General features: G+C 36.7%; 1 protein-coding gene across 2 annotated transcripts in view; it reads left to right on the top strand.

The window, feature by feature from the left end:
- Helz (helicase with zinc finger) overlaps positions 1–13,669 on the top strand; it is a 149,513-nt gene that overhangs the window by 62,928 nt on the left and 72,916 nt on the right. The window contains exons 15-16 of one of the 2 annotated variants that reach the window (XM_005402152.2): positions 5,865–6,044; positions 6,667–6,768. In XM_005402152.2, coding sequence (XP_005402209.1) covers positions 5,865–6,044; positions 6,667–6,768 — 282 coding nt within the window. Of the gene's footprint in view, positions 1–5,864; positions 6,045–6,663; positions 6,769–13,669 lie in introns of both variants that reach the window. The other variant, XM_005402151.2, reaches the window with a different exon arrangement.

The raw sequence follows: 13,669 nt of genomic DNA, 5'->3' as shown, positions 1-13,669 counted from the left end.
TGTGTCCAGGAATTCAGGCATGCTTTTATAAGAAGGGTTTCCTGTGTTCCTCAGAAGACATTTTAATAGTTAAGAAGGGAGATTAACTGAAACCTTAGAAGGAAACATTTGCGGTTCATCATCTGTTTGCTTTTCCTCACAGTCTAACTGAGTTCTTCTGCTTTTCTTAACATTAACTTGTTAGTATGTATGCCCAGCAATTTAGGGCTATTTCTTTCCATTTTTGTTTTGGTACCGGGAATCAAACTCACGACCTTGCACTTGCCAGGCAGGTGCTGTGCCACTGAGCTGTATCCCCGGCCCTAGGGCTATTTCTCAGTAGAAATTGAATTTGAAAACTAAGGCCTTTCTAAAGTAGTTTGAATAGTTAATTTTTGAATGTGGACGATATTGTGATTTAGCAAGGTGGGGTAGAAGATATTACTTAGAAACTGCTTTCAAGTTGATGGTTAGGTAAATATTATTCTGCTTAAGTTTTCTTTGGTATAACTATATGTAGCTAAAGAAGATACTTCTATTTTGTCTTCCAAATAGTAGTGATAATTGTAAGACTGAATATTTGTCCTCATCCTCTTCACTGGTGTTTTGTTTTTTTTTTTTGTTTTAGTTTTTGTTTTGAAAGAGGATCTCACTGTGTATTTCAAGCTGGCCTTGAATTCACTGTGTACCCCTGGCTGGCCTCGAACTCGTGGCAGTGCTCCTACCTCAGTGTCCTCTTTGTTGGGTTTTGTCCCGTTGGCCCTGGTTTTCCTCAGCTCAGTTCACCTTTCTTGTTTGTTTTCTTTTTTCAATTTTACTTTTTAAGAAATCTGTATACAGTGGAAATTTTTTTTACCACTTACGTTAATTAAACTATGGCAGGGTGGGCCTGTTGTATTCTGCTAGAGGCCCCAGCATTTTCAGTAGTTGGTTTCCAGGTCTCTCTGGGTATTGATGGGAAGAATGACTGTAAAGGTCTCCAAACATATTTTCTAGTCCTAAAAAAATTACTCCTACAGTCCAAAACTCAAATCATTTCTGTGTTTTTGCTTGCCCTTACTGCCTTCTCTGTATCTTTCTTCTCTTTACTGTCAGAATTCTTGAGAGGAAGGTTGCAGGTTCCTAGAGTGTTCTAGGTGTTCCTCTTGCTTGCTGTCCTAAAAGTAATTAGGGGGTCTCCTAATTGTGAAAATTCAGTAACTTTTGCTCAGCTCTCATATGGTGTAGCTTCTCTGCATTCATCCCTTTCTCTCTGTTCTTCTGGCCAAGGCTTGTTACAGGCTTTCACTATTTCTGTAGTGTTTAGTTCGTCTTCTCTCTTGCTGTTTGTGTCACCATCGTCTGTTCTATCCTGTACATTTCTTTTAGAGTTAGTTTTCCAAAATAATCACATCATTTCCCTGCTTACAGATCTCTGAAGGCTTCTGGATATGTCAGTAAAGTAGGAGTGCGGAATACAAAGCTCCGTCGCATGGTTTCATGCACTCTGCTTTCTAGCAGTATTTTTTAAGCGTTCACTACTCACTTTTTCCATGTCCCCATGGTCTGACCATATTGCATTGCCTTGAAGTTTATTTAATTTTCCTTATTCATATTTGACCCCTTTTTATTAATTCTTTTAAAAACTTTTTAGAAAATTGTGGTAAAATCCGTATAAGATAAAATTTACCATCTGGCCATCTTAAGCATGTAGTTCAGTTTCCAAAACCTTTTCATTTTGCAAAACTGAAGCTATACCATACATTAAAGAACTCTGTATGTTCCCCTTCTGCCTGTCCTTTCTCTTTATCTCTGTGTAATTTCCTCTCTGAAATAATCTTTGCCTAGAATCATCCAGCTCAAGTGCTTTCTCTTTCTAGTAGATGAATCCAACTTTTCCATTTCATTATTTCAGTAAACCTGAAGTAATGCAACATTTTTTGAGTGCCGGGCATATGCTAGGCGTGGATTTGTGCTTTCAAGCATAATTTCTCTTCAGTTAATTTTGTCCGTGTTGTGTGTTTCTCCTTTTCTCACTAGACTCCGAGCTCTGTTAAGTAAGAGACTGTGCCTTATTTTGTATAACAATAGGGTCTTTCACATTATTAATATTTGACATGTTCAAGTTAATAAGTTCATATTTAAAGATTAAAATTAACTTTCAAATGTGAGGATATACCAGTCGACTTTTTTTTTGGTCTTTTTGACACAGGGTCTCGCTATGCAGTTCAGGCTGGCCTTGAGCTCACTTTATAACCCAGGCTGGCCTCAAACTTGCAACAGTCCTCCTGCCTCAGCCTCTCTAGTGCTGGGATTACAGGCGTGCGCCACCATGCCCGGCTACCAGTAAACTTTTAAGCACTTCTACTCAGTATGTTCACCTCTGATGATTATGTGTAACATATTCACACACTCCTGTGTGTTAACTGCAAAGGTACCAGGAAATTATCAGTAGCAGAAAACTTTTAACCAGAAAAAGACTGCTTATTAAATTATAATATAAATAGTAAGTAGAAAGTTGCTGGTCTAGGAACATGCTGAGATGCCATTAGCCATTTAAAATCTTGTCTGGAGTAATGTATAATTAGATAGGTAAATGAAGTTGAGAGATTACTCTTGAGCACATAGTCAATAAATTATAACACTGTATTATATCAAAAGAAGAGAAGACTTTGAATTAATTTGGTTCTGAGAATGAAAGAATTTTTTTGTTGTTGTTTTTTTTCCGGTACCAGCAATTGAACTCACGACCTTGCGCTTGCCAGGCAGGCGCTGTGCCGCTGAGCTAAATCCCCAGCCCCAAGAATTTTTATTTTATTTTATTTTAGTCAGAATAAACTTTGGAGAGACTATATATTGTTTTAAATTGTGAAAATCAAAGATGATTCATAGCGTATGTGTTGTAAATCTTTCCCTTAATAATTAGTGGTACAATAAATAAATACAATTTGTTTTAATCATTGGCTCTCTTTACATATTCATTATTCATTGCCAGAAATTACAGAGATGACTGACATTGATAATGTTACTGATCTGCTGTGAAGCACTTATTTACACTGAAACACTTGATAAGCAGAATGGGTTGCATAAAAAGAGATATTGACATATTTCAGAATTATACCTGTAAGTTTGTCATTAATCTCTTAGTTTTCTACTATCTATATAATTGTATATCTATCTCATTTGTCCCCAGATTTGAAAGACTAGAGTGTGGTTCTTTTAAGTTTTATTTTTTTAAAAGTATACACTATTAAGTAATGGAATTCTCAGAGAATGTTTTGTTAATAGTAAAATTAAGTGTAGTTTTATTGCTCGATTTTTCCAGTTTTAAGTGAATATTTTAGTTTATGTAATGGTATGTATTATCGCATTAGGTCATTAAAGTAATCATTTGATTGCAGGTAGCATTATCCCCATATACAAGTAAGGGAAGCATTGCAGGATAGGGGCAGGTGTCATGTCATAGAGGTCAGGTATGGATACAGGTAACAGTTCTCACCTGGCTAAACCAGGTAGAGAGAAGAGCCTGGAGGTGGGTGATTTATGGCTGGTGAAGGGGCGCAGCAGTGCCATTAGGTCTCCCTTTCTTCTCCCAGTAGAGCATGCTGATTTTCTTCTTTTTTTCTGTTTTTGTTTTTTTGTCTTTTTGAGATAGTGTCTCACTATGCAGTTCAGGCTGGCCTTGAACTCACTTGGTAACCCAGGCTGGCCTTGAACTCTTAGTGATCCTCCTGCCTCAGGCTCCTGAGTGCCAGGATTGCAGGCGTGGGCTGGCCACCATGCCCGGCTGATTTTCTTCTTGATTCTGTTGTCTTATGGTTTATGTGATGCCTGCTGTGGATTTGTTTATCACATCCTCTTTTCCAGCCAGCTGAAGGAGGAAGGCAGTGGAGAAAGAAGGGCTTTCTTCTGGTGAAAAATAATTATAATGAGGTTTCATCTGCATATAAAAGTGCTTCTGAGGGACTTCTTCCTAGTTCCAGCAGAGGAGGCTGGGAAGTGGAGTATTACGTAGCTGGCTAGGCCCAGCAGTAGAGAAAGGCAGAGAAGGATGCTGTGAATGTTACAGACCATTCCTCAGTGTCCACTACATAGATCAGGTCTGGACCTAAGGGTCACCCACAGCCTTTCCTCACTTACAAAGGGTGGAAATTGCTAGGTACAGGCGAAACAGTGAGTAAACAAACTGGTTAACGCAGAGGAACTCTGAAATACAGTGTTTGAGGTTTCATACACAGCTTTCAAAAAACCTACTACCACTGCTCAGTGTTCTTTTTTTTTCTTTCTTTTTGTTTTAAATTAAAAATTTTTCAAGTTCAGAAAAGTAAGTGATGGTATGTTTATGTGGTCATAGTTTTAAGATTGTATACTTTTAAATTTGGAGGGGGGATGTTTGAGATTATTAGTCAAAGCATACATTGTAGGTTTGATTTTTTGTTTTGTTTTGTTTTTGTTTTTTTTGTAGGAGCTAAAAGTGTTGTGATGACTGTTTATAACCTAACTTGGAATTAAGTAGTATGTGGCCTCACAGAGGGAATTTTCCTGTCTAAACTCTGTCTTCCTATTTCAGGGTTATTTTTCAGGCACTTCGATCATTTTCTAAGAGAAACTTTATACACCTTTCCTATTTTGGTTCATATCCCTATCATTTTTACCGTAATTGTCTTGATATCTCATGTTTTCATTGTAGGTGTTAGAAAGAATGCTTAGCTTGATTTGTTTCAGCATCTGCTGTCCATTTAAATCTTCAAAACTTAGTCATCTCATAGATTGGACTTTACCAGGATAGATCTTGTTATAGTAGCCATCTGTGTTACCATGACCGGTGTGATGGACCCTGAGAAAAGGGATATCTGTATAGAATTTTTGTCTGTGAATATGTTAGAAAATGTTTCATATTGTTTGGCTTTGGATACTTTAACATTTTTTTTTTTCATTTTCTAAATGAACATTTTGTAAAAATTTGATAACTTTTAGTTAAGGGACTTACAAGTTTTTCTTTTCCTCTTGTTTTAAACCTTAAAATAAAAGACCTTTCAGTGGATTACAATTTGAAATTCAGTGAGTCTTCCTTTTGCATTTGATTTGCTATGCATATAAGTTAATACTTCATTATTATCAAAAAGTTTCCTAATTTTTTTTTTTTTTTGGTTGGTGAGTTTTTGAGACAGGGTCTCATTATATAGTTCAGGTTGACCTTGAACTCCTGACAGTCCTCCTGTCTCAGCCTCCAGTTGCTGAGGTTACAGGCGAGTCCTGAGATTATAGGTGAGATTATAGGTGTGTACCACCACACCCAGCTTTTTCGGATTTTTTTTTTTTTTTGTAACAGAGAGAAATTACACTTTTGAAACATTGGCATTATGAAATTGGCAGCATCTGAACTAGAAGTATTTAATTTCTTTTTTTAGTTTTAATTTTTTTATTTTAAAGAGAAAAGAACAAAACCAATATAACAAAAACAAAGACAAAACCCAAACAACACAAAAACTATAAAAACTACAGAATTTCAAAATAAAATGATAGGTAATCAACAGTGGTTGTTGTATTATTATTATTATCAGATGTAGGTATGCAAGATTAGAAGTATTTAATTTCTTTATATTAGTTAACAGAACTTTTTTGCACTTGCACTGGGATAAGGTCACTGAGATAAGGTTCTGAGGATAGGTCACTGAGATAAGGTCACTGGGATAAGGTTCTGATGTACATGGTAAAACACTGTACAGTGACTCTGTTGAGTAATTTCCTAAAAAGTGGGTTTAGGATAGTATTAGTTGTTGTAGATGCTGGACTATTTCAGTTGTTTTAATCATTCAGTAAAAATCAGGATACTTGTGTATCATGTTCTGTTCATTAGTAAGATATACGTGACTACAATAACTTACATTCTTAATTTTCCACAGACAATGGGATGAACAGTTGGATCCTCGACTAAATGCAAAACAGAAAGAAGCTGTTCTGGCCATTACTACTCCACTTTCTATCCAGCTGCCACCTGTCCTTATCATTGGACCCTACGGGACGGGCAAAACATTTACACTAGCCCAAGCTGTCAAGCATATACTGCAGCAGCAGGAAACTAGGTGAGGGCGGGGGACGTGTGCCTGTGTTTCACTAGCAGGCTATGACGACTGTTCTTCAAATACAAAAAGAAGAGGGCCAGCAGATTGTTTTCACTCAGCTCTCAAAAGTTAAAAACAAAAACAAATCTAGGGAGCTGGAAATGTAGCTCAGTGGGAGAGTACTTGCCTAACATGGACAGTGCTCCGCACTCATTCCCAAGTGCCAGAGAAGGAGGGGGGCGGGAGAGAGAGAGAGAGCGAGGAGAAACACAAACAAGAACCTCAGAGCACTAAAGTATGAATTCTCCTAAAATAATTTTTTTTACGTTAGAAATGTAAAAAATAATAAATAGCCATGAAAACTTAATCTGCTAAGGGATTTGTTACATGTTAGAGCCCAGAGAGCTGGCTTTAAAAGTATACTTTTTATATGTAGATTTAAAAATAATTTGGGGGCACTTATTTTTAGCTTATAGAGTAATGAATTTTCTAAAGGCATTATTGAATAATATGATAGAGAGTACCGAGTAGGTTGAGGTAAATGTATATTATTAGGACGGCCACTGCTTTTTTTTTTTTTTGGTATTGCTTGAATAGTTTTCTGTTTTATCATTCTTTTTATTTGCATCATTTATTTCAGCAGGATTCTCATTTGCACCCATTCTAATAGTGCTGCTGATCTCTACATAAAGGATTATTTACATCCATATGTAGAAGCAGGCAATCCCCAGGCAAGACCTCTCAGGTATTTTTAAAGGCTTACTATGTATCTGTGTCTTGGTTATTCTTAAGAAAAGGTGTCTGTAAAGATTATAGTAACTTAACTGTGCATTGGCATTTAGAAATTAAATCTTTCAAAGAAATCATTTAAATTAAGCAAAATGTAAAAAAATTTGATCATTTAACATTAACTGAAAAAGACATCCTTTTTTAAGTTTTATATGTAAAATGTTAACAATTTGAGTAGATTTTGATGTGAATCTGTAAATGCTAGTATAATAAAAGTATAAATATGATCAATGTAAGTCTAATTTAATGAAAATTATAACAGTGTGCATGGCAGAGTAGTCATGCTGTGACGCTTTCTGGAGATAAAATTTGACTGTGATAATGCATGTAATTTCTTGGAAGCTACATGTTAGAGAAGTGTGAAGTACTGAAATTATTTGTAGAACTAAAAGTACTTGATTGGCATTTACAACTTTCTGCCTCTATTTAAGAGACGAGTATCAGAAAATTTTAGGTTGGTATGTCATCTGAGTATATGTGGACAGTAGATGTATTTAAATACAGTAGTGTGGGGAGTAACAAACCCTTTTCTTCAGGAAACAAGAGTCATTAGAGGGTATTTACTGTCCCATTTGCTTTCACTGGTACCAGAATTAGAGCTCAGTTTTACCATTTTACAAACCGATCTGTCAGGGCCTGGGCTGTTCAAGTTACTAGCTGTTGTCTACAAAGTAATTTCTAACCACATGATGCACTAACTTTTTCTCTGTAGTTGAGCCCAGGCAGGGAAAAGTGAAATAATGCTATTTAATTCTTTAATAGCCATAATCCAAGTCATTTGAATGAGTTTTGGAATTGGATTTTTAAAAAAGGAGAGAAAAACAGTGGTGTGGCCTGTTACAGATTTTTCTGCTAAATTTTGTTTTTATTTTAGAAGACAAATGAACAGAAATAATTATTTAGGTACAATCCAGTTGTATTTAATAAGAAAATCTCAAATGTAATTGATCACTGTACATTAAATAGTATTTATCGAGGGATAAACTCACTAATAACTAGTTTACTTCAGATTATAATCTTACTAGTTCCCTTCAGATTTAAATCTTCTTTATTTTTTGGTAGCACTGACTAAATTTGAATAGCTTGCACTTCTCGCCATAGTGTTTTTACTCCAGTGGAGATAGGTTGTTTGTTTTATTTGCTTGTATAATGTGTGGAGAGCAGTGTTTGTGTGAGTAAGTGTTGCACAGGAAACATGACAGTTGAAGTTACCATGTAGTGTGTGGCTTGGAAACAGTGAAGTAAAGCCCCATCAAATCTTGGTCCACCAAACCAATAGCCAACATCCTACAAAAACTGAAAGCTTTCACTTTAAAATCAGGAACAAGACAAGGAGGTCCACTGTCAACCTTCTATTCAATGTAGTCTGGAAACAGGAGCCAGAGCAATTGAACAAGAGAGAGAAATAAAAGGAATAAGGAGAGGGAAGGAAAAAGTGAAATTATCATTATTCGTAGATGACATGATGCTCTACATAGAAGACCCCAAAAACTCTACCAAAAGGCATATAGATTTAATAACCAAATTCTGTAGCGAAGCTAGATACTAAGTCAGCACTCAAAAATCAATAGGATTCCTGTACACAAACAACAAACATACTGAGAGAGAAATTAGGGAAACCATACCTTTCATAATAGCACTCAAGAAATTGAAGTATTGAGGAATCAATCTAACAAAATAAGTAAAAGATCTATTCAATGAAAACTACAGTACTCTGAAAAAAAAGAGATCGAAGAGGATTTCAGAAATTGGAAAGCTATTCCTTGCTCATGGATAGAAAGAACCAGCATTGTGAAATGGCCGTATTCCCAAAATTACATAGATTTAATGCACTCCCAATGAAATACCATTAGTATACCTCACAGATCCAGAGATAACATTCCTAAAATTCATGTGGAACCAGAAGAGGCCTAGACTAGCAAAAGTAGTCCTGGACAACAAAGGAAAGGTTGGAGGCATCACAATCCCTGACTTGAAATTGTATTACAAAAGTACTGTGATAAAATCAGCATGGTACTGGCAACAAAACAGACCTGAAGATCAATGGAACAGATTAGGGGGTGCAGACACAACTACAGACGCACTCAGCCACCTTATCTTTGACAAAGGAGCCAAACACATTCATTGGAAGAAAGATAGCCTCTTTCATAAATGGTGCTGGAAAAACTGGCTCGCCACATGCCAAAGACTGAAACTAGATTATGTCTATCACCATGTACCAAAGTCAAAATGGATTAGTAGATCACAGATCTAAATATTAAAACAGAAACACTAAATCTACTGGAAGAGAAAGCAGGTACAAATCTTGAAGACATAGGAGTAGGCAGAGAGTTCATGAACACAAACCAAACTGCATGGGAAGTACTTCAAAGAATCAATAACTGGGATCTCCTCTTAGTGAAAAGTTTTTGCACATGAAAAGAAATCACCAGCAGAGTAAAAAGAAAACCCACGAATTTGGAAAAAATGTTAGCCAGTTGTCCCTCAGACAAAGGACTTCTATCTAGAACATATAAAGAATTTTTAAAAAATCAGACCCCCAAAGTTCAGAGACCCAATCCAGAAATGGGCATCTGAGATGATGAATACACACTTCTCAGATGAAGAAATACTAATGGCAAATAAATACATGAGAAAATGTTCAACATCATTGGTCATTAGAGAAATGCAAATTAAAATAACACTGAGATTCCATCCCACCCCAGAAAGAATGGCTATCATCAAGAAATCAACCAATAACAAATGGCTAGAGGGGCTGTGAAAAGGAACCCTTCTCCACTGCTGGTGGGAGTGTAGATTATTGAAACCGCTGTGGAAATCAGTGTGGGGATTCCTCACAAAACTAGGACTAGAAGTCCCACTTAACCCAGCTATTCCCCTTCTGGGTATTTTCCCAGAAGAATTGAAAACGTCATATCACGGCAATGTGTGTGCACCCATGTTTATTGCAGCACACTTTGTCATAGCTGCTATTACCACCCAAGTGCCCATCACCTGAGGAATGGATAAAAAAGATATACTTTTATGCAGTGGAGTATTACTCAGCTATAAAAAAGATAAACTCGGTGCTTTTGTAGGTAAATGGATGCAACTGGAGACCATACTCATAAGTGAAATAAATCGGACTCACGTGTAAACATACTACCTCCCTAGAGATAATAATTATCTCCCTGTAAGAACCTGAAAGAGTAAATAAAACTCAAGATGTACAATAGATATTATGAAAGGGAAAGAATTTGCTCAAAGGAAGGAACAACTGGGATGAGGGAAAGGAGGAAAAGAAAGAAGGAAGGACTGGGGATTTAGCTCAGTGCCACAGCGCCTGCTTGGCAAGAGTGACATCGTAAGTTCGATTCCTGGTACTGGAAAAAAAACAAAGAAAAGAAAGAAGGAAGGGAATAAATAAATAAATAAATAAATAAATAGAGAGAGAGAGAGAGAGAGGGAGGGAGGGAGGGAGAGAAAGAGAATGATAGCTGGGATAACTGTACTGCTGATGTGCTGATGTCTGGTAGTTTATTGAAAGGAACAGTTAATGCTTAAATTTTTATGTTGTTTTTTGACCAGTTTTGCATGCTTGTATCTGGTGGTCTGAACAACTAATTTGAAGAGAACAATATGCAATATAATAACCATAGGTGATTTCCAACCATCTTGTTTGGTGAAACTCTGTATCTATCCTTTCTTCCTTTCTTTCCTTTCTTTCTTTCTTTTTTATTTCGGTCTTTTTGAGACAGAGTCTCGCCATGCAGTTCAGGCTGGCCTTGAGCTCACTTTGTAGCCCAAGCTGGTCTTGAACTGGCAACAATCTTCCTGCCTCAGCCTCCTGAGTGCTAGGATTGCAGGTGTGCATCACCATGCCTGTCCTCTGTATTATTTTTTATTCTTGTTAATGGTTTGATCAATCTTGTATTGTTCCATCTGGTAATCTGAACAACTTTGTTGATGATAACAATATGTAATATAACAATCACTGTTAATTCCCATTATTTTGTTTTGAAACTCTATGTTATTTTTATTGTTTTTGCTTTGTTCTGTTTTTGTTTATATTGTTATTTTATTATTGTTTCTTAAATTCTTTATAATAATAAAAAAAACCTCGAAAAACAAGTCTTGGTCCACTTAGCATAGGTAATTTGACTTTTAGGTGTGGTAGGGTTGTTACGGATGAACATGAAAACCCATCTTTTGTGAGGTTATGATTAGCTTTTTCCATATAAAATTATTTTTTTGAGGTAATAATCTAACTTGTAATGCATCTAAATATGTAGAATACACGTGTTCTTGTAGAGTATGTGTATAATTGTAGAGATCCAAATACAGAACATTGTCCCCAAACAGAAGATCTCATCTCTCTATAAACTCAAGAGTAGTTCAGTCCAAGGTGGCTAAATACTCAGATGTATTCAAATCCAAATGTCATATCACTTCATTTAGTAAGTGGAATAAAATGAGAAGCCTATTTTCTCCAAGTGTTTTCTAGATGCAGACCTACATTTTCACTATAGCCTTTCTTTTTGGGAAAGGTGTTAACTTACAAATATGTTTCCTAGGAGGATTAATACTTTGACTTCTTAGGTTTTATTAGCACCATCTATTATTACCTTACCACAGATTAATTTGTAATTTTCCTTGTGAACAACAAACAGGAGAGGTTTGGGATATGGAGTGGAGAAAATTATGATGACGTTGTGCTCTGGGGAAATCAGTTTTATCTGAGTTCTTCCAGGATGCAGGGGAAGAAACACAAGAGGGCACCAAGTGTCCGTGTTTGGCCGTAAGAACAAACATCTCTAGGGAGTGAGACTGGTGGACTGGGTGCTGCCTAACAGTAGCACAGAGTCCAGACCAGCCTTGCGAGACGTGGTGCTGTGAGAATAGTCAGAGTAAACACAGTAGTAAATGTTTTGCTACATCCCCATCTTGGTTTTATTTTTTCAGTTTTTAGACAGGGCCTCGCTAAGTCGCGAAAGTTGCCTAGGCTGGGCTTGAACTGGTGGTCCTCTTGCCTCAGTCTCCTTGAGTGCTGGTGTTATAGGCATGTGCCAGCATGCCTGGCATAAAATTTGTATAATTTTTGTACTTGACAGGATTTGAACTGAGCTGAAAATGTTTTGGGATAGAGGTTTTAGAAATCGTTTTAAGTGACATATAGTTTCTATTTTTACTTCATTTAGTGATAGGAAATTTTAAAATGGAATATATTCTATACACAGTTTCTTTCTGTGTATGGCCCTTAGGGTCAGCATCTGGTCCTGGCGAAGGTGTGAGTTGGGGAGATGTCATCTTTGCTGAAAATGTGTATTTGTTGTGGATAAATGCAAGGCATTTGTTGTTTTAGATAGGACCTAGAAGAGACTTTCTTCTGGGATGAAGTCTGATTCTTAGTATCTTAATAACATTGAGGAGCTTTTAATTTCTTGTGTGTGAATTCAGTACATGAATAGGATTCCAGTGAGTTAAAGTTTCATACTTGCACACTATCTCCTGTTTTAAGAATCATGAATCATGCGGGATATATGCCTCTGTCATGCTGGGGAGCAAACCCAGAGCCTCACACTGGCTAGAGAAGTGCTCAGTCACTGAGCCCCAGCCCCATATTTTGTGCTGTGTGCTTAAAAGTCGCACTTACTACCAGTTTGGGCTTTTTTTTTTCACAGATTTTTAGAAAAGTGTTGGATAAGTTTTAGATGATTTTATTGACTGTCTGCCTTAAATATTTTACAAAATGGAAGTATAAATTTTTTAAAAGTCAGCATTAGAGAATTGTTCTTATAATGAAATAGGCCAAGTAATCAAGCTTTGTATTCCTATTGGCTTCAGGTTGATAGAGCTTTCCAAATAGCTGTGAAAAAGTGGTAGACTTAGAATTTTAATTTTCTTCGAGGATGGAGCAGTTTCTTAGAGGCTGTTGATAAGTAATTTGAAACCCCCCTTTTTTTATACAGTGAAATATGTATTGAGGAAAATATAGAAAACCCCAAAGTAGAAAATAAAAATTATAATCTCACCAGCCAGAGATGAACACTACTCACATTTTGGAGTTTATATTCTAGTTATTTACATACTTAGATGTACATCCTGTGGTTAATATGAGTGGAGTCATAGCAGATAAGTTTGTAAAATGACATATTATTTGGAAGCAAATTCTTTTTTTTTTGGATCTGATTAAATGTTTAATTAAAATCTAAAGTATGTTAAAAGATTTTATATCTACTAGAAATGATATGGATTACTTGGATTAATAATGTTTTAAAAATACATGACTTTTTCAAGTATAATTTATATTGAGACCTTTATTAAATATATTTTTTGCTTTATTTACAAAAGAGAAAAAACTATAAGCCGTTGTGAGGTTTCGTGGAAGGTTGGGACAGATTTGAGAAAATGAGATTAGTTTGTGTACATAGTATATTTCCGCTGCCTCGGAAACGTCCTTGAGGAAGTGGCTGTCAAGAACACAGCTGTGTGTGTGTCCCGGAGCTCAGGGGTGAGATCTTGGCTGGAAGGAGAGATGTGTGGGCCACCTGGGCCATGCCGGGAGCCACCGGGGATATGGATGAGATGGCCGGGGGGAGGAAGACCTGAGTGAAGGTTAGAGAGCTAGAAGGGAAGCAGGGAAAGGCGGAGGCTGAGGGAGGAGTGTTTCAGGGAGGGAGCAGCACAGCACTGGACGCTGCCTAGAAGCCTAGTAACTTACGGACCTCAAAATAGCTCCGAGGTTTTAGTGACGTGGAAGTTGTTTCTGTCGCTTCATTGGAAAGGGCCAGCCACGCTACTTCGAGGAGGAGTAAGTGGGGTCACTAAGTGGAGAAGGCAGTGGGGATGCTACTTCTTTTTTTTTTTTTTTTTTTTTT

The sequence above is a fragment of the Chinchilla lanigera genome, unplaced genomic scaffold (assembly GCF_000276665.1).
Source record: "Chinchilla lanigera isolate Chin_1 unplaced genomic scaffold, ChiLan1.0 scaffold00077, whole genome shotgun sequence".
NCBI lineage: Eukaryota > Metazoa > Chordata > Mammalia > Rodentia > Chinchillidae > Chinchilla > Chinchilla lanigera.
The sequence above is the reverse complement of the archived record's forward strand: the minus strand, read 5'-3'. Positions and strand labels throughout refer to the sequence as shown.